Source organism: Gymnoscopelus braueri, assembly GCF_963280865.1.
Source record: "Gymnoscopelus braueri genome assembly, chromosome: 4".
Taxonomy (NCBI): domain Eukaryota; kingdom Metazoa; phylum Chordata; class Actinopteri; order Myctophiformes; family Myctophidae; genus Gymnoscopelus; species Gymnoscopelus braueri.
This window is the reverse complement of record NC_137605.1, coordinates 5,453,937-5,474,923: the sequence shown is the minus strand read 5'-3', so window position 1 is coordinate 5,474,923 and position 20,987 is coordinate 5,453,937. Positions and strand designations below refer to the sequence as shown.

The window sequence follows — 20,987 nt, the reverse complement described above, 5'->3', positions numbered from 1 at the left end:
CAGAGGTTATAAAACAATTTTAATAATAATATAACGATGAGTGAACCTCAGAGGTTATTAAACAATTTTAATAATAATAATAGAACGATTAGTGAACCTCAGAGGTTCGGGGGAGCGGAGGAGAGGATAGGAGAGGAGAGGAGAGGAGGCACAAAATAAAAGTCAAACTAGGCCTTTTTAAGTCAAAACTAGGCCTTTTTACTGTTGTTTTTTCTACATATAGTAATGGAGAAACAGTTGGAGAAAATACACTTTTATTGTGACAGACCAACAAAATTGTTGTTCTTAAAGCCGTAGTATTGTCATCATACAGTTAAAAATAAAATTGTCATACATATATAAACCTAAAACATTGTACAAACACAAGCTATGAAAACCAGAAGAATCTGTGATTGCCTAAGGTCTATAACCTCGAGCTTATTTATTTATGTATTATTATTATTTTCAGTATTGTAACTGCATTCCGTTCTGTTATTTGTATTGTAATGTTGATATTTGTGTCAAGAAAAAAAAAACAAGAAAAAAAAAGCTTTTATTGTGATAGAACTTGACCTGACCGGAAGTGTTCGTTGTTGAACAGCAGTGTGTACTTGACGCTAACTCTATGACTTGACGCTTCCGGGTGTTTACAGTCTGTGTTGTTTATGTTTTATACACGTGAATGTTTGTCCTTTTTTATGTTTTTAATGGCGTCTCAAGCATTAGGGTTGTGACTGAGACGTGTTATTCTGTGAAGCATGTATCATTGTGTCGTCATGTGAAGTCCTGAACCAGAAGGTATGTAGATAAATGCTACTGAACACTGTTTCATCTGCGTGTGTAAACTTCATTCACTGAACCCACAATATGGACCTGTTGACACTATTATGGGCAGTGGTGTAAAGTAACTAAGTACATGTACTCAAGTACTGTACTTAAGTACAATTTTGAGGTATTTTTTTTACTTTACTGGAGTATTTCTAATTTTCAGTACTTTTACTTCTACTCCACTATACATCTCAAAGGCAAATATTGTACTTTTACTCCACTACAATAGGGCTGGCAAAGTTCGCTTGGGTGGGGGAGTGATTTGGGGGGCGTGGCCAAGATTCACCATGTTGGTTGGGTCACTACCAGTCTACAGACCCATCCAACAGGGTACACTACTATATAGCTTGTACACACAGCGGCACATACAAAGAATGACATCAACAATGTTAAAAGCCAACTGCAAAAACACACTTTCAAATGTATAAAATGTATAATAATTTGAAAATAGCAGATCTACAAGCTCACAATGCTTGTAGATCGGCTATTTTCAAATGGCCGAAATGTATGGGCTGAAGTGGTTACTGTATGTTTTGTAATAATAATCTAAATCTACAAAGTAACCACTGTAAGTCAACGTCACATGAAGGTGTCTTTTAATTGAAAACAAGGTACATTTACAGGATACTATGTGTATAAAAAAGGAACCTCATCAGGCTCAAAGAGGAGTAAAATGGTCTCTGCCCATCCATATTATAATGTGATCATTAACAGGTCAGGCAACTGGTGACTTGAGCCATCATCATCATCAGGATTCGGTTATATTTGCATTGAATGAAAGCACTGCATAATAATATAATGGCCTATGCATTTTAGCCATGTGAAAGAATGCGGTTCTATTTGCATATAATCATTTTATGTAGAAAGACTATGTATTTTATTTGAAAACATGTACAGGTTACTATGTACATAAAAAGGGAACAGATAATGTATCTACAGAGCATAACCTCATGTCTGCTTTTACTATGCAGAAGGGTACTATTAAAAATAGTTTCAGACGCTCAGACAACTTTGTCAAGGATTGTCATGTCCTGCCCACTCCTGGTTTATGCTAGCCTGATTATCAGCCTGTTTGGAACCAGGCTAGGTGTATGCATCAGAGTGATGGGTACCCTACCATTTAATATATGGTACTTGTTGCGTATAGTGCCTATAACTCTCTCTACATGGATCCTGAGGTGTGACTTAGGCCCTCATTGGAAACATAAAAGTCCGCAAGGACTTTTATGAACGGACCTGTTAGACAAAGTATTTTAAATGTAACTGTGCTGTTTTACATTTTTTGCCTAATAAAATATTCAATCAATCAATGACAACCAAGCCATGCATCGTCTCTTTGTTACGTCGGGAGACCTGGCTGGCTTCCATTTGGGAATGCGGTGAAAAGTTAGTCCGTTGTCCATTTTAGCCCCTTTATTCTCAACTCGTCGATGGTGAGAAGCCGTGGAACAGTTTTCATACAACAATTCATTCCCATTTTGGCGAAACACTGCTGAAAGAGCACCAACTAGCAGGCTACTATTAGCGAACCTCAGAGTGAAGGGAGATGTTGACCCCACCGACCGGGGGCGGGGCTAGCCGCAGCCGTGGAGTGACACCAGCCTTGCCAGCCCTTAGGGCTGGCAAAGTTCGCTTGGGTGGGGGAGTGATTTGGGGGGCGTGGCCAAGATTCACCATGTTGGTTGGGTCACTACCAGTCTACAGACCCATCCAACAGGGTACACTACTATATAGCTTGTACACACAGCGGCACATACAAAGAATGACATCAACAATGTTAAAAGCCAACTGCAAAAACACACTTTCAAATGTATAAAATGTATAATAATTTGAAAATAGCAGATCTACAAGCTCACAATGCTTGTAGATCGGCTATTTTCAAATGGCCGAAATGTATGGGCTGAAGTGGTTACTGTATGTTTTGTAATAATAATCTAAATCTACAAAGTAACCACTGTAAGTCAACGTCACATGAAGGTGTCTTTTAATTGAAAACAAGGTACATTTACAGGATACTATGTGTATAAAAAAGGAACCTCATCAGGCTCAAAGAGGAGTAAAATGGTCTCTGCCCATCCATATTATAATGTGATCATTAACAGGTCAGGCAACTGGTGACTTGAGCCATCATCATCATCAGGATTCGGTTATATTTGCATTGAATGAAAGCACTGCATAATAATATAATGGCCTATGCATTTTAGCCATGTGAAAGAATGCGGTTCTATTTGCATATAATCATTTTATGTAGAAAGACTATGTATTTTATTTGAAAACATGTACAGGTTACTATGTACATAAAAAGGGAACAGATAATGTATCTACAGAGCATAACCTCATGTCTGCTTTTACTATGCAGAAGGGTACTATTAAAAATAGTTTCAGACGCTCAGACAACTTTGTCAAGGATTGTCATGTCCTGCCCACTCCTGGTTTATGCTAGCCTGATTATCAGCCTGTTTGGAACCAGGCTAGGTGTATGCATCAGAGTGATGGGTACCCTACCATTTAATATATGGTACTTGTTGCGTATAGTGCCTATAACTCTCTCTACATGGATCCTGAGGTGTGACTTAGGCCCTCATTGGAAACATAAAAGTCCGCAAGGACTTTTATGAACGGACCTGTTAGACAAAGTATTTTAAATGTAACTGTGCTGTTTTACATTTTTTGCCTAATAAAATATTCAATCAATCAATGACAACCAAGCCATGCATCGTCTCTTTGTTACGTCGGGAGACCTGGCTGGCTTCCATTTGGGAATGCGGTGAAAAGTTAGTCCGTTGTCCATTTTAGCCCCTTTATTCTCAACTCGTCGATGGTGAGAAGCCGTGGAACAGTTTTCATACAACAATTCATTCCCATTTTGGCGAAACACTGCTGAAAGAGCACCAACTAGCAGGCTACTATTAGCGAACCTCAGAGTGAAGGGAGATGTTGACCCCACCGACCGGGGGCGGGGCTAGCCGCAGCCGTGGAGTGACACCAGCCTTGCCAGCCCTTAGGGCTGGCAAAGTTCGCTTGGGTGGGGGAGTGATTTGGGGGGCGTGGCCAAGATTCACCATGTTGGTTGGGTCACTACCAGTCTACAGACCCATCCAACAGGGTACACTACTATATAGCTTGTACACACAGCGGCACATACAAAGAATGACATCAACAATGTTAAAAGCCAACTGCAAAAACACACTTTCAAATGTATAAAATGTATAATAATTTGAAAATAGCAGATCTACAAGCTCACAATGCTTGTAGATCGGCTATTTTCAAATGGCCGAAATGTATGGGCTGAAGTGGTTACTGTATGTTTTGTAATAATAATCTAAATCTACAAAGTAACCACTGTAAGTCAACGTCACATGAAGGTGTCTTTTAATTGAAAACAAGGTACATTTACAGGATACTATGTGTATAAAAAAGGAACCTCATCAGGCTCAAAGAGGAGTAAAATGGTCTCTGCCCATCCATATTATAATGTGATCATTAACAGGTCAGGCAACTGGTGACTTGAGCCATCATCATCATCAGGATTCGGTTATATTTGCATTGAATGAAAGCACTGCATAATAATATAATGGCCTATGCATTTTAGCCATGTGAAAGAATGCGGTTCTATTTGCATATAATCATTTTATGTAGAAAGACTATGTATTTTATTTGAAAACATGTACAGGTTACTATGTACATAAAAAGGGAACAGATAATGTATCTACAGAGCATAACCTCATGTCTGCTTTTACTATGCAGAAGGGTACTATTAAAAATAGTTTCAGACGCTCAGACAACTTTGTCAAGGATTGTCATGTCCTGCCCACTCCTGGTTTATGCTAGCCTGATTATCAGCCTGTTTGGAACCAGGCTAGGTGTATGCATCAGAGTGATGGGTACCCTACCATTTAATATATGGTACTTGTTGCGTATAGTGCCTATAACTCTCTCTACATGGATCCTGAGGTGTGACTTAGGCCCTCATTGGAAACATAAAAGTCCGCAAGGACTTTTATGAACGGACCTGTTAGACAAAGTATTTTAAATGTAACTGTGCTGTTTTACATTTTTTGCCTAATAAAATATTCAATCAATCAATGACAACCAAGCCATGCATCGTCTCTTTGTTACGTCGGGAGACCTGGCTGGCTTCCATTTGGGAATGCGGTGAAAAGTTAGTCCGTTGTCCATTTTAGCCCCTTTATTCTCAACTCGTCGATGGTGAGAAGCCGTGGAACAGTTTTCATACAACAATTCATTCCCATTTTGGCGAAACACTGCTGAAAGAGCACCAACTAGCAGGCTACTATTAGCGAACCTCAGAGTGAAGGGAGATGTTGACCCCACCGACCGGGGGCGGGGCTAGCCGCAGCCGTGGAGTGACACCAGCCTTGCCAGCCCTATTAGTTGTAAACTTTACTTACTAGTTACTAGTTACTTTGTATTATTAGAAAACATAAGAACATTGTGAGCTTGTAGATCTGCTATTTTTAAAATCATTTTATACATTTGAAAACTTTTTAAATGGGACATTCTGCATAATAATAATAGTAAAAATAGTACTTTTACTTTTGGCACTAAGTACATTTTGATACCAATACTTTTGTCATATTACAGCCTGCAAGGGTTCTCAAACTGGGGGTCCCCAAATGATTTTGGGGGGTCCCCAGATGATTAAGCTTAATGTGCAACATTGTCTTCTCACTCAACATTAAACAAACCGATGCACAGTGTATACAGGGTATCTGGCTGCACATTTCTAAAGTTACAATTGAATGTCTTTTAAGACCTTTTTAATATCAAATTGGCCAAATTGTCAAATATTACTAAAGAAAGTCATTGTGAAAATAGCAGATCTGCAAGCTCACGTGAGCCTGTGTAGATCATATTATTTTCACAATATTTATTTGTGGACCAGGTCAAACTAAATGGAACGCCTCAACTCTTACAATTCCAAGTGCTTGTCAGGGTGGGGGGTGGGTTCAAATATGATTATTTTGGGGGGTCTAGTTTGGGAACCCTTGGCCTACTGCACGTATGTGCTTTTCGAAGGAATTAAGTTTGCATGTGTTTAGTGATGTTGTGAAAGTCGATGTGTATCCCGAATGTGGTTGACCGTGGTGTGGTTCATGTGAATGTTGTGGAGTAACACTGGAGCTATTTGACTAAATACACGTTTTCTGCCACAACTTTCAAATGGACATGAAACTAGATGACAAGCTGACCCCGACAAAGCAATTCTTTATTGGAGCTACAAACTAGAATGCCTCTAAGGACCTAGAGATGCATTTTCGCGAAGGGAGTCACCTATAGAGTAGGAAAATGCATTGACTGTTATATTGTAATAGTGTTATGGAATACATGTATGGAATATCAGCCATTCTACTGTTATGGAAATACAAGCAATGGATGGAATAGCAGCCAATGCCATACTAGTCCATAACACTAGTATGGCTGAATTTTATGCAAAGTGTGTGTGTGTGTGTGTGTGTGTGTGTGTGTGTGTGTGTGTGTGTGTGTGTGTGTGTGTGTGTGTGTGTGTGTGTGTGTGTGTGTGTGTGTGTGTGTGTGTGTGTGTGTGTGTGTGTGTGTGTGATAATTGCATTGACGAAAAGGAATACTTTACCCCAAAATGACTTATTTTCTATCAATTACTGACCCCATGAAGCCTTGAATTCATGTTGTCAACATTCAGTGTTTTTATCACATTCCTGAGCCAATAATTCAATATTTGAACTTTCCTTGTGAACCTGGATCGTCAGTAGGCTCATCAGTAATGACACTGTGAGAGTTGTTTTAGAGTTTATATTATTCTTTCATATTGTATAGTTTTGCATTGGTCTCCTACCACCTCCTGGTAGCCTGCATTGGATTATTGGCTTAGGAAGAATGCGACATAAAACAAAACAATGAACTAACTGTTATTTTCAATTGTGTTTTGGGTGAAGTATTCCTTTAACACTGTTGCGACGTGACCACTAGTCTACTCTGATGTGTGTGTGTGTGTGTGTGTGTGTGTGTGTGTGTGTGTGGACAGTAACCTGTGTCATGTTGTGATTGATTCTATCTGGTCTTCCGTGTTGAATGTTTATGTTTTTTTTATTTATGATTAGGGTTGGGATTCTTTAGGATTTTAGCGATTCCGGTTCCTTAACGATGAACTCTTTAACGGCCCAGTTCCTTACGGTACCCTTTAAAGGGATAGTTCACCCAAAACATTACTTTCTTTCACCCCATTAGTCACCATGGAGACTTGAATTCATGGATATTTTTTAGTTTTAGTTTTTGTCACATTCCTAAAGCCAATAATTTGATGACCGGCAGACCGGTAGGCAGTGGTTCCAGCACGAGATACAAAGGAGACTCTTTGTGTCTCCTACCGGAACCGCTGCCGGTCATCAAATTATTGTCTTAGGAATGCGATAAAAACAAAAATATATCCATGAATTCAAGTCTCCATGGGGTGACTAATTGATAGGAAAAAAGTCATTTTCATCCTACAGGGGGTCCCAAATGGACCGTACAGGTCTGTAACTCTGAGAGTGTACAAATGCAACCAAATGGACCCGTAAGGGTCCATTTGGTTGCATTTGTACACTCTCAGAGTTCTCAGAGTTGAAATTAAAGTAAAACGTTTGAGAACCACCAGTATTGTGATTGTATAGCAGACGTTGAAGTCCACATACCAGCTCAAAATCGGTTCCAAATGTGATGGAACCGATTCCGGTTCCTCAATGTTGGATGCGGTTTCTCCGGTTCCCGACTAACCCTATTTATGGATTATATTTTCCTCTCCAGCTGAGAGACCCGGTCGGAGCGTCATGGGCGGGACCAGCAGAAGCGGGGCGTCCCGCAGCGTCCCGGTGGTGTTCGTGTGTCTGGCGGCTCTGCTGTTCGCCAACGTGTTGATCTACGTCTACCTGGACTCCGTGTACCAGAGCGACCAGCAGCACCCCACGTCCCCTCACGTGGGCTGCCCTCCCAGGCACTTCAAAATGGCCGCCATGAAGAACTGCTCGCCCTGGCTGCAGTGTCCGCACATCAACGCCGACGTGCGCAAGTTGAAGCTGATCGGCCAGGGAGCTGTGAAACGGGTATCATGTCTTCCACATTTCCTGACTGTTTGGTTTGCACAGTACTGGCATCATGTTAGGCCTCATGTTAGGTCAGGGGTGTCTAAACCTTAGGCCTGACCTCTGGTAGTCGAATAGTCGACTAATTAGTCGAGGGGTGTCTGAGTCGACTGCCAATCTCTTAGTCGAATTATTACTTCTTTTTTTTTGAGAGATTGGCCTAGTTTTTTATATTGATTAACTAATAGTTTGCCAAAAATAGGATATACATCATGATTTATTGGGAGAAACCAATAGTATATGTTAAATCAGACACTAAGCACCCCTACAGCCCAAATGGAATGTTCCTCTATATTGCATAACATATTTTTTTCATGATTCGACTGAGATTGGCAGTGGAATCAGACTGATTCCACTGCCAATCTCAGTCGAATCATGACTGAGATTGGGGGGGGGGGGGGGGGGGGTCCTTAGTCGACTGCCAGTCGACTATTGGCAATTAGTCGCCAATCAGATTCGACTATACAAATCCTTAGTCGGGGATGGACCAAATGGACCCGGGTCCATTTGGTTCCATTTATACACTCTCAGAGTTACGGTGGTCCTTGAAATTAAAACTCATCATCTCTACTGGGAACAAAAAAACTATTTAGCCTTTTTTTTTTAATACATGCATGCACTTCACTGCTGTTATATTTATTCATTTGCTATTATATATATTTATTGTACTAAATTGTATTTTGTTCAAATGGCAGTGTAGCCAAAATGTAACCAGGGCTGAAAAGCCTTTCTTTAACATCTTGAGAATGAAACAACACAAGGAACAAGCCACTAGGAATGGTACAAATTCTCCTGAGAAACAGCTTAGTCGTGTTAACCTGACTAGCTCGTGTGTGTGTGTGTGTGTGTGTGTGTGTCTGTGTGTGTGTGTGTGCGCGCGCGTCCAGGTGTTCCTGTCGGAGTGGAGAGGTCAGAAGGTGGCGCTGTCCAAGCTGTCCTCTCCGGAGTACCGGGAGGACTTCCTCCACGGCGTGTCCATGCTGCAGGCCCTGCAGGGCCCCCAGGTGGTGCAGCTGGTGGGCCTGTGTCCGGAGGAGCACAGCCTGGTCACCGAGTACCACCCGCTGGGCTCCCTCCTCAACCTGGACACTGTGCTGGCACAGGAGAGACACCGCCAGCACGACACCTGGCAGGTACGCCACGTTTTACTTGAGTAAAAGTAGCAGTGGTGGAAAGTAACTAAGTACATTTAATTAAGTACTGTACTTAAGTACAATTTTGAGGTATTTGTATTTTACTTGAGTGTTTCCAATTTCCAATACTTTTACTTCTACTCCACTACATCTCAGAGGCAAATATTGTACTTTTACTCCACTACGATTATTTGAAAACTTTAGTTACTAGTTACTTTTCAGGTATAAATTATTACATCATAAAACATCCATTAACCACTTTAGCCCTATTTTATACCTAGGCTATTAGAAAATAGCAGATCTACAAGCTCACAACGCGTCGCATCGCGACGCGTTGTGAGCTTGTAGATCGGCTATTTTCTAATATTTTTGTACTTTTACTTTTGGTACTTTAAGTACATTTTGAGGCCAATACTTATGTACTTTTACTCAAGTCAATTTTGAATTATGGACTTTTACTTGTAACAGAGTATTTCTATATTGCAGTATTGGTACTTTTACTTAAGTAAAGAATTTGAGTACTTTTTCCACCATTGAAAAGTAGCAATACTCATGGATTAAAGTTCTCAGTCGCTATGACTGATTTCAGTCATTTGGATTCCATAGAAGCCAGCATACTCGTTGCTGTCCGGCAAAAAACAGTTAACTCCATTTTGATGCTTTTGCTTTTTTTCCCCCATAAATCAGGGCCATTGAACGCCCTTTACGTCTGTGTGTTGGTAAAAAAAAATATTGAACCAATCAAAAGCATTAAAAAGCACTTTGACAAAACCAGCTAACTCCATTGGATCCTCAAACTTTCTGCTAAACCAGCTAACTCCACCGGAGTTAAGGCCTTTGCACACAGGGTGCGATTAGTCAATCAGTTTTTACCGCATGCGAAAAGACGCATCGCATCGCCGCACGGTAAATTCGGAGACGGTGTGCATGAGGTCATTGAGAACCATGAGTTCATTTAAAAAATGATATTGTCCGTTTTTTCCGTGCGGAAAATCGCACCCTGTCTGCAAAGGCCTTTAGCTGGTTTTGCTGACTCCAGGCTCCACCCCCTTTTTGACCTCCAACCTCATTGTGAGCTTGGAGGTCCATTCAGCCTTTCTTATCAATGCTGAACAAAACCTCCTAACTCCACTTTTTTTCATTTCCTGAAAAATTTACATTTTGGAGTTAGCTGGTTTCTGCCGGACAGCAGAGACATCATCTATAGGAAGCGTGTTGCGCAGCGAAAATAGCCGATCTACAAGCTCTCGATGCGTCGCACAGACGCATTGAGAGCTTGTAGATCGGCCATTTTCGGTTATCATTTTAACTCTTTCAGTGCCAAGAGTATTTTCATAAAGTACTCCCCCAGTGCCAGCAATTTGCGTTTTTTTTAATTTTTTAATTTTGTAATTTTTCATTCAAATAAATGATCTGATTGGGTTTTTAAACCCATAATACAGTTCTACCAGTAGAGAGCAACAAATCGACACATTGATGACCTCGCTGGCTCACTCGCCCCCTCCCAAACAGGCTCACGTCATATCCGGTCATAACCGGATGTTGACATTTTCGACAATCGTTGATCGGGCTAAATTACGATGCGATACACGACTACGATGACTGATCGTCACCCAGACCAAAGAGAGTAGACGTGGACCTCTCCGTTCGTTTTCTATACCGTGTGAAAAACCGTGACTTTCCCTATTCTGGCCAAAAATGACCGCGGGAAAAAAATGAGAACCGGAAACGGAATCTGCGTCATGAAACCGGAACCCAATGAGTCTGAAGGAGTCAGGAAGCGAAAGTGATCATGAAAAATATACAGAATAGTGCGATCACAGTCAAAAGTAAAAACTCGGGATTTCTCGTGCTGGCACTGAGGGTACTCGGGAAAAACTCGGGATATCTCGGGGCGTGGCACTGAGAGAGTTAATATTGGAGCATTTGAAGGAGGCCTGTCACAATTATTACATCATTTCATAAATTATTACACAATTATTACATAATTGCGATTATCTCAAGTAATTCATTATTTGAGATAATCGCAATTATTTTTGCATAATCGTCATAATCATCATAATCGTTTCCCAAGTTGAAAAATGTTCACACATTTTCAAATATATAAAAAATGCAGAAATAGAAGATCTACAAGCATCAGCTATTTCTGCTTTTTTGTATATGTATAAAATGATCCAATATGTCAATGATTTATTAAATAAATCATTGTATATGTAAGTTATTTTTCATATCTGCCCTGTGCAATATCTTTGATTACAAAGCCTAAAAAGCATTGAGAAATGTATTTTGTGTTCAATGCCAAAAAGGCAAAAACACAATTAAATCATTAATCGCAATTAATTGATTGACAATTAATCGTCAACTTAGTGTTTTAATTGTGACAGCCCTACTTTGAAGTAACCTGGTAAACCATCCCGGTTCACGCGTCCGGGAATGGTTTAGCAGGCTACATTTATATATCCAGAAGCATCTTCCATTAAATTAGTGTCGAATATTTCATATAAAAGCGAAGGTTAAAGCCACAATATGTGATTTCCTCACCTGGTTGACAGTAGGATTGCAATATTACTAAAACATCATAATTTTACATATTGCGTTCATTGTTTAGGAATCAGCCATAGTGTGTCTCCTTTCATACTGTTAAACAAATCGCTCAATAATGTCTGTGTGACTTGGTCATACAAACATGTTCAGTTGTAAGATTTTATTCAGCTTTAATCCATGATACAATGTAAAAATACTGTTACAAGTAAAAGTCCTGTAAAAAATGTAAAGTAAAAAAGTATTGGCATCAAAATGTACTTTTTTTTTTTTTCTTCTTTGAAACATTGTAGACGTAGTGTAGTTTTTAGATCTGCTATTTTCAAAAAGCTGACAATTTGTCCTATAAGTTATAATTGTGAAGGGGCTTCTTTCCACCACTGCAGGTCCGCCTGAGGCTGGCCGTGGACTACGTGTCCGTCCTCAGCTACCTCCACGGCAGCCCCGCGGGCCGCCGCGTCATGTGTGACTCCAACAGCCTGGAGAAGACCCTCTCCCAGTTCCTGCTGACCAGCGACTTCCACCTGGTGGTAAGGGATGCAAATTATTCAATTTAAATCATTAAACGATGGTTGATTCACCTTTATCGATCAATAATCGGTAAATTGAAAACCTGATTTGTACTATTACTGTAGTACAAACTCCACTGCATAGCAGTACCTGAGATGGAGACGATGCTAAAATGTTGTTCTTAAAATACTGCTGCTTAATTTAACCTCCTAAACTCTCTAGACTTAGTAAACTGGACCTGGCTCTGTACTTTTTTCCATCTACATCAAATCTCTTTTACCAAAAATAGCCGATCTACAAGCTCACTGCGACACGTTGTGAGCTTGTAGATCGGCTATTTTTGGCTAATGTTCCCCCCAGAATACGGATGTTGGGGTTCAAGTGGTTACCCACGCAACACAATTACCCCCATAAACTAATGTTACACAAATCATTGTCAACTTTTAAGATATTTAACCTCTGATGTAGAATATATCCTATGACAACACAGTGGAAAGCTGTAGCATTTTGAGCTGTTCAGATAATATGTATTGTGTTGTTTGCGATAATGAATGCCAGGAAATCAGAACCATGGAATGTTCCATTAACCCATTTAGAAAAATCATTGTGAAAAACAGTTTTCTGAAGAAAAGAAATCACATTTTTATTAAAAAAAAAAGAAAGTATGTTTCTATATTACATAATTATCATCATCATCATCCTAACCTTTATTTCAACTCGGGATGCAGTTGAGGGACAGGCCCTCATTTTCAATAGCCGAGATACGCAGAACACAATAATATCAACAACAGAGATACAATTATATTAAATATAATCAGAAGGCAGAGATATAGCAACATCTAAAATGACACAGCTGTGGTCCCGGATTGAAAGGTATAACAACGTATAGGTTTAACAGGTCTAAGTTTGTTTAATTGATTAATCGAGTAAATTCTTCGATAGTCGATTAATCGCTAACATCCCCCCCTACAGGTCAACGACCTGGACGCCCTGCCGGAGGTGGACTCGTCCAGGGGCCTGCTGGCCAAATGCGGCCACCGGGAGCTGACGGGTGACTTCGTGGCGCCCGAGCAGCTCTGGCCGTTCGGCGGCGGCGGCGGCGACGACGAGGGCCTGGCCTTCTCCGACGAGCTCATGCCCGGCTACGACGAGAAGACGGACGTGTGGAAGATCCCGGGGGTGACGCGCCACCTGATGGGGAGGGTGGCCGGGGGGGACGTGGCCCACTTCCACCTGTTCCAGGTCCACACGGAGTGCAAGAGGACAGACCCCGCGCTGCGGCCCTCCGCTCAGGAGGTGCTGCGGGCCTACAGGCTGGTCTACGCCAACATGGTGCGAGACAGCAGCAGCCCCAGAGACATGCTGTAGTAGTTTTTCATGTCAAGGACCCCCAAATTGACACTTATTACCGAACCACCATTACCACCGGACCACCATTTGAAAAGATATGCCAAGGACCCCCATAAGAGAAGATTTTTACAGCTCTATAGCAGTGATTTTCAAGCATTTTAATTTCTTGGACCCCCAGTTTGACGTGCATTAGGCTACGGACCCCCATCTAATGGCATTTCTATCTCTTGGACCCCAATTTATATCGTAAAATCAATGTTAATTTAACTCAAGAGTGTACAAATGGAACCAAATGGACCCGTTAGGGTCCATTTGGTTCCATTTGTACACTCTCTGAGTTACAGACCCATAAGGGTCCATTTTGTTCCTAACTACCATTTAGCTGGGGACCCCCTGGAACTCCCTCAAGGACCCCTGGGGGTCCCCGGACCCCACTTTGAGAACCAACGGTGTACACCACTGGTTCTAAAACTACTCAGCTCAGGAGGAACCGGAAAATCAATGTCGTGTGTCTCCCCCCCGGGGCACAAACGTACAAAACATGTATTAGGAATTCACCACTTTAAAGGTAGGGTAAGTGATATTAGTTTGGTTAAAACAAAGGTTAAAGCACTATATATTCTGATGGTAATCATTGCTATATAGAGTGTTTGTTCAGTAACAGGGGTCTCCTCGTCCATCCAGCTCTCTAATAAACAGAAAACATATTTTCAGGCGGGTTGAAAAATGTAAGCCAATCGGAAAGAGAGTGCCCGTGTTCCAGTAACATTGAGTCTGCATAACTTCCAATTTCACTTGTTTATCCTGTGTGAATTCTCTCTCCTGATTGGATAAAATAAGTATCCCGACCTGAAAATGCCTTTTTCTGTTAACTAAAGAGCAGGAGAGACGGGGAGACTCCTGTTACTGATCAAACACTATCAATTAGTACTATCAGAATATAGAGATATTTAACTATTATTTTCACAAAACAATATCATCTACACTTTGATCCCTTTTTCTCCCCAGTTGTTATGCCAATTGATTCCTCCCCACACACATCTGTGTGTTGTCACTGCTGTTGTCCTACTGACTCACCTGCCAGTGAGGAGCCCCCACCAGGAGGAAGTAGTGTAGAGCAGGGGTCTTCAACAGGGGGTCCGGGACCCCTAGGGGGTCCTCCAAATCTTTGTGTGATAGGATTTAGTTTTTTACATTAACCACTTGAACCCTAGAATTCCTTTTCCGAGGGGAACAGTAGCCGAAAATAGCAGATCTACAAGCTCTCAACGCCTCGCAGAGCTTGTAGATCTGCTATTTTTGGCAAAGAGGTATAGGTGTAGAGGGAAACAAGAGCAGGCTAAGTTTAAAAAAAAAAAATTTGAAACATGATTTTATACAATATAGAGTAGGGGGTCCCTGCTTCATCTCTCTCTCAGCTAGGGGGTCCCTGGCCTGAAGACCCCTGGTGTAGAGCCTTGATCCTACTCCTCCCGCCCAACACTCCCTGCTGACAGGTGCCACCACAGCCCGTAGGAGTACATGCATTTTTTTCCCCTTCATATTTACTCACGATCATAAAATTGGGTCACAAACACTGCTGTGTTTTTTTCATTTTTCTCAATGAGAAAAAAGGCATAAGAGACACACATCTCAGACCTACTGTACTATAGGCTGGGTTCTGAATCAAAAGTTCAACATGTCATGAAAATAAATGAAATCTGCACACCAGGGGCCAGTTGCACCACCTCACAGTTCAAACTTAGCCTAGTTATAGCTTAAATGGCTTTTAAAAAAAAGCCATTTAACCCATTTAGCCGGGAAAGTATCTGTGTCATTTTTAGATTTCTTTGGCTATTAAAAAAATTGCAGATATACAAGCTCATAGCGCGGAGCTCTATGAGCTTGTAGATCTGCTATTTTTAGTTTATGTGATTTTTTTGGTTTGCAAATCTTTAAATATATATATATACATTTTTTAAATATATTCAAAGATTTGCACTAATTTTCACGATTTTTCAAAAAATAGCAGATCTACAAGCTCATAGCGCGGCACTCGGTGCTGCGCTATGAGCTTGTACATCTGCTATTTTTGAATAGCCAAAGAAATCTAAAATGACAGAGACACTCTCCCGAATTGAATGTGTTTAAGCTATAACTAGGCTAAGTTTGAACTTAGTGTGAGGTGCTGAAACTGGCCCCAGTACAGTACATACTGGTAACATTACCACCAAATACATTTAGCAAACGGGAGTACATACAGGTGTGTGGTATTCATTTACTTTCATCTTAACCTTTTTAAGACCATTTTTAATTTCAAGGACCCAGTTTGGTATACATATTAGGCCACAGACCCACCACTTGATCATTTTATTTTTTTAATCTGTGGGACCCCAATATATACTCTACTCAATCCTAACTCAGAGTGGTTCTCACTGGGTCTCAACCTTTTTCTCTAAAGACTTGTTTTGGGGTTTTTCACAGCTGTCAGCATCAAAGCCTATGTGATACGAACCTTTACCACTTGGCCAATTGTGCCCCCCCCTCAACCTTTTTAATTTCAAGGACCCCCAGTCTGATATGCATTAGGCCACAAAATCCTAAGTTTGAGAGTGTACAAATGGAACCAAATGGACCCATTTGTACACTTTCAGACTTAAAGACCTGTAACTCCTTTAAGGACCCCCCGGGGGTCCCCAGATCCCACATTGAGAACCACTGCTGTAGACTCTTCTCACACTCCATGGGACTGTCAATGGAAATGCTTGTTTTCTAGTTTTACACTGAGAATGTTGACCTATGGCTTCTGTTCTTTAATACAGAGAAGCGTGGGGGAAAAGAAATATACATATATATATTTGTTTTGTCCAGTAAATAAGGTATATATTTTTTTCCATTTGTGAAGTCTGAGTTGACACAATGAGAAGAAAATATATTTTACATACAGTTTTCAGTAGTTCTAAAATGGATGACACCGAAATGGCACATTCCATGGATAAAGGATAAATAAAAGACTATGTGAAACGAGTATCTCTAGCATCTTTTTGTTCATATACTTATAATAAATCTATTTTAACCACTTAACCCTTTAGTTCTTAGTTCACCGAGGTCGGCTCTGTACTTGCTACTACACCAAATCTCTTCGCTGAAAATAGCCGAGGTACAAAAGCTTAAAGGAGTCTCAACGTGATGACTTTGTAGTCACTGTTTGCATCAGTGTCTGATGAGATGAGAACAGAGAAGGCTATCCATTATTTTCTTAGCGATTATGCTATTGATTAATCGAGAAGCAAATGTTTTTAAATTTAAACTCAATGATTTAATTGTTTAATACATTTATTTATTTTTCATCAAGAAATGCACCAACAATAACATGTGACTTAATTCATAATCACTTTCAACGTGAGATAAGACAGTAAAAGATAACACTGATTTTCACATCTGTAGTGATCCTTGAATGCAATTAGTTTTTTTAGTCTCTTCAATAATCTAAAGCTTGTATGTTTGTGGCATTGCTAAAGAGAATTGATCAACTAAAGTGCTCATTGTAAACAATACAAATATTCTTCATGGGACTCAAACAACCACAACGCACCAGTCCTCTCGCAGCTGACCAATAGACACACACGGCCGGAAGAGGGGCGCCCACTTTTGACACAGCGCCGCTACTCGAGGTCCTTTAGAACGATGAACTGCAGCTCTCAATGCAATCTCTATGAGAGGCATTGTAAAATACCATAATTTCACTGGTTAACTGCTGAGGCTGTAGCAATTTTTTTTTGCGTTCTAGTAAACTGTCCCATTCGTTTAATTTATCCTTTTTAATGTCCCATATGTCATCTCGATATACTACCCACAATATACTATAATATACTCCATCAGTGTGTCAAAAGTTCTAGCTTCTGAAATCTTACGTTTAAGTGGTCGCATGGTATATTAGTCACGGACGCATCCCTTGAGGTTTTCAATACCCAGAAAACCGGCGAAAGTGGCCGTTTTCAAGATGTTTTGCTCATTATCTCTGGAACAGAAGGTCCAATCTGCTCGGTTCAAAGCTTGTTGGATGCGTGACTTTGAGGACATTAAGCACGCAAACACATTTTCGGGTTGTTTGGGGTTTCTAGGGGAGGCGAGATCTCAGTTGGGCAGGCGACCGCCTGTCCTGCCTCTACAGTGGGTACGCCACTGGTCGCCGCTCGGCGCTCGTAAAGACAGTGATGTCACTGAAATGCGACAACTTGTCTGTCTGCCGTCTCCCCTCTGCTGTGTTAACATTATGGGTAACTCGATAAAGTGGCAAACTAAATGCCTAGATCGAGTTAACTCGTTTTTACAAGTGATTAGAATCCATCACTTGATTGCCAAGAACGAGTTAACACTTTTTTTTGACCCAAAGACCAAGGAGATATGATTTTTTGAAGATCTAGACTCCCATCCACTTCCTTGTTAACTTAAAACTTAAAAAGTCTGTATCTCGGCTCCTGAGTACTTTTTTTTTTTCAATGAAAAATCTCTGGCAATAAACTGCAAAAAATCTGAAATAATTCTGGCAGTCAATGTGTTAGGAAAACAAGAATCTCCAGTTAAAGTTATACAATGCAGAATCCCAAATAACGATTTTTAGCAACCTCTGCTGGTCACTACCGTCACTGCATACAATTTCCGTAATCCTCGATTACCCAGAATTCCATTCGTTTTCACCGGAAGCCGGAAGCGTTTCAAAAAGCGATCTTTTAATTGTTTTATACTATCTACGGATCGTTTCTCTTAGCCAGTGGAGCATTAGTTACCATGAGCTGTGCTTTCTTTTTCTGTTCTTTTTCGATCTTCCAATTCTACATTATCTTAACATCAGCGTGAGGTTCCTTTTTGTTATAGCGCGGTAGTTCCTGGCCAAACAGGAAACCGTTGCGGTAGTTCCTGGGGACGTCGGCCACGACGTCATGACGTTGGCCAGGAACGTCATTTCCCCGGGAAAGTCCCCCCAGTCCACTTTCAATAGAAAATATATAAATAAAAGGCTTCCGGGGGTGAAATTCACGGAGTGGGTGTTGTGAAACTTTTGCCACTCGCAAAAGATATACAATTTAACTTTAGTTTTGTTGAAAACGTTACCTAGTATTACTTTAATGTGGGAATATTTTAAAAGTAGGCTAACTCTCATATCCTCTCATAGGGAATGCATTGGCAGCTGCAGTTCATCGTTCTCACGGACCTCGAGTAGTGGCGCTGTCTCAAAAGTGGGCGTGACATTTGTAGTTCCCCTGTTGGTCTATACTCAATCTAAGATAGTGATTCTCTCAACCTGTGGTGGGCCCGGAGGAAGTGGGCCCACAAATGTTTAGCAAAACACTAAGATTGTATTATATTGATAATATAACAATATATTAAAAAAAATTATGTAAAAAAAAGTCATGGTATTTTTTTCTCTATATACTATGTTAGTTCCACTGATCCAAGCCGGAACACAATCGATTGATTGACCATTAAAGTAAACATGCTCTGAAAATGCATGAGGCCCACGTGGGCCGCCAAAACTTTCAAGATTTTTGAAGTGGGCCCTGATCCACAAACGGTTGGGAACATCTAGGTACTGATCTAGGTAAGTTAACATTAACGGCATTCATAGCGCGATCATCGTTTAACCCATTAAAACCAGGAAAGCATCTGTCATTTTAGGTTTTTGTCAAAAATAGCAGATATACAAGCTCACAGCGCGTCACTTCGTGCAAGTGCTGCGAGTTTGTACATCTGCTATTTTTGAACATTTAAAAAAGAAATCTTTAACATGTGAGAACTACTTGATTTAGAAGGCATTTGCCCCCAGGTCTTAGCCCATTTAGACCTGAGGCCGATTTTAACACAAACTGCCAGAGTTTATTCATAATGTACTCAACCCTGTGCCAGCAATTGTCGTGTTTTTTGTTGTTATTTTGTCATTTTTAATTCAAATAGTGTGTCTGGCTGCGGTTTTAAACACACACGACAGATCGACCAGCAGAGAGCAGCAGATCGACACCTTGATCACTCGCTCACTCACTCGACCCCCCCCAAACAGGCTCAAACAGTCCATACGTCACATTCGGATGTGACGTTTTCGCAGATCGGCGATCGGCCTTCAGTTCGATGTGATACACGACGACGATGACTGTTCGTCATCCAGACTAAAGGAAATAGAACTAGACCTCTCCGTTCGTTTTTTATACCGTGTGAAAAGAAACGTGTTTTTCCCTATTCTGGCCTAAAATGCCTAAAAAAGGCCTTCCGAGAACCGGAAACGGAATCTGCGTCATGAATCCGGAACTCGGTGAGTGTGATGTAAACAGAAAACGAAACTGATGATGAAAAATTCACAGAGCAGCGCGATCACAGATTAAACAATGAAAAGACGAAAGAACGCATATATGCGTTCTTTAGAATTGCGGCAATCAAGCGATGGATTTGAAAAACGCATATATGCGATGTAGGCAATCAATGTGTTAAAAACGCTATCTAAATCCTGACATCTAATAGTAATACTTTAAATAATTCCCATTGCTCTATGCATAGCAACATAAAAAAATGACACAGATGCTTTACCGGTTTTATAAAAAGGTATAACAACAATAGGCTTTCCCGGTCCTAATGGGTTAATGCAGTTGGTTCTCAACCTGTGGGTCGGGACCCCCATGATTTTGGGGGGGTCCCCAGATGACAGTGAAGTGACAATTTAAGGACTTTGAAGATCTTTTTAATACCTTAAAAAAAAAGACCATTACTGCATCAAAAGTAATCAACAAACTATTATAAAAACTGGTCAAACATTGGCCAAACTGTCAAATAATATAAGGAGGCAAACATTTTGAAAATAGCAGATCTATAAGCTCGCAACGCCTGCGTTGTGAGCTTACAGATCGGCTAGTTTCACAATATGTATTGTGTCAAACTAAATACCTACAATTCCAAGTGCTTATCAGGGTTGGGGGGTCCCCAGATCAAATATTATTATTTTGGGGGGGGTCGCTGCCTGAAAAGGTTGAGAACCACTGGGTTAATGGGTCATTCCACAGGGACTTAGAACAGATCGTCGTCATCAGCAGCCGGTTGGTTTTGTTCGATGTACTTGAAGATGTCCATCTGGTCCTTCAGCTGGTCCACTGCTACTGCTGGCTTCCCCAGAGACCGGCCTCCTCCTCCTCCTCCTCCTCCTGGGGCTGCAGAGGAGGCTTTCTGTGCCGGTTTAGGAGGGAGGGCAGGCTTGTCCTTCGGCCGTTTGGTCAACTGAAGGAGCTTGGCAAAGTCGTCCTCAACCCTACAAAAAGGTATGATGGGAAACAGACAACATCTTTGATTAATTTATTCTGGTTGTCAGTCTTATATTGTGTATTTCAGGATTGACTGCAAACTGTAGTCAGTCCTGTAGTAATTTGTAAGATAATTAACCCTGCATTTTCTCAATCGCTTAATAATTTATACGTTGTCGTACGACAATTGTAATAAATTAGAAAATGTCCGATCTACAAGCTCACAAACACGTTGCATCTGAGCTTGTAGATTCGCCGTTTTA

The 20,987-nt window shown here is 40.9% G+C and overlaps 2 protein-coding genes across 4 annotated transcripts in view; one reads left to right on the top strand and one right to left on the bottom strand.

The window, feature by feature from the left end:
- Positions 1-20,987, bottom strand: part of hs1bp3 (HCLS1 binding protein 3) — a 259,964-nt gene that overhangs the window by 229,553 nt on the left and 9,424 nt on the right. The window contains exon 7 of one of the 2 annotated variants that reach the window (XR_013933024.1): positions 18,693-20,732. Coding sequence is in view for 1 of the 2 variants with exons in the window: in XM_080426378.1 (XP_080282504.1) it covers positions 20,495-20,732 (238 nt within the window). In the remaining variant the exon portion in view is untranslated. Of the gene's footprint in view, positions 1-14,785; positions 20,733-20,987 lie in introns of those variants that run through there. The other variant, XM_080426378.1, reaches the window with a different exon arrangement.
- On the top strand, positions 625-13,689 carry pomk (protein O-mannose kinase). 2 transcript variants are annotated; one of them, XM_080426381.1, is made up of 5 exons: positions 625-777; positions 7,594-7,889; positions 8,816-9,061; positions 11,989-12,132; positions 13,085-13,689. In XM_080426381.1, exons 2-5 carry the CDS (start codon positions 7,617-7,619, stop codon positions 13,478-13,480), a joined length of 1,059 nt encoding a protein of 352 aa, XP_080282507.1. In that variant the 5' UTR covers positions 625-777; positions 7,594-7,616; the 3' UTR covers positions 13,481-13,689. The 2 variants fall into 2 exon arrangements, with proteins under 2 accessions (XP_080282507.1, XP_080282508.1); XM_080426382.1 differs by having other exon boundaries at positions 625-781.

Excerpts from the sequence above, each read along its gene's own strand:
- pomk (XM_080426381.1), top strand. The coding sequence starts at position 7,617 with ATGGGCGGGACCAGCAGAAGCGGGGCGTCCCGCAGCGTCCCGGTGGTG. Across the intron at positions 7,890-8,815 it reads GCCAGGGAGCTGTGAAACGG|GTGTTCCTGTCGGAGTGGAG; the intron begins GTATCATGTCTT and ends GCGCGCGTCCAG. Across the intron at positions 9,062-11,988 it reads GCCAGCACGACACCTGGCAG|GTCCGCCTGAGGCTGGCCGT; the intron begins GTACGCCACGTT and ends CCACCACTGCAG.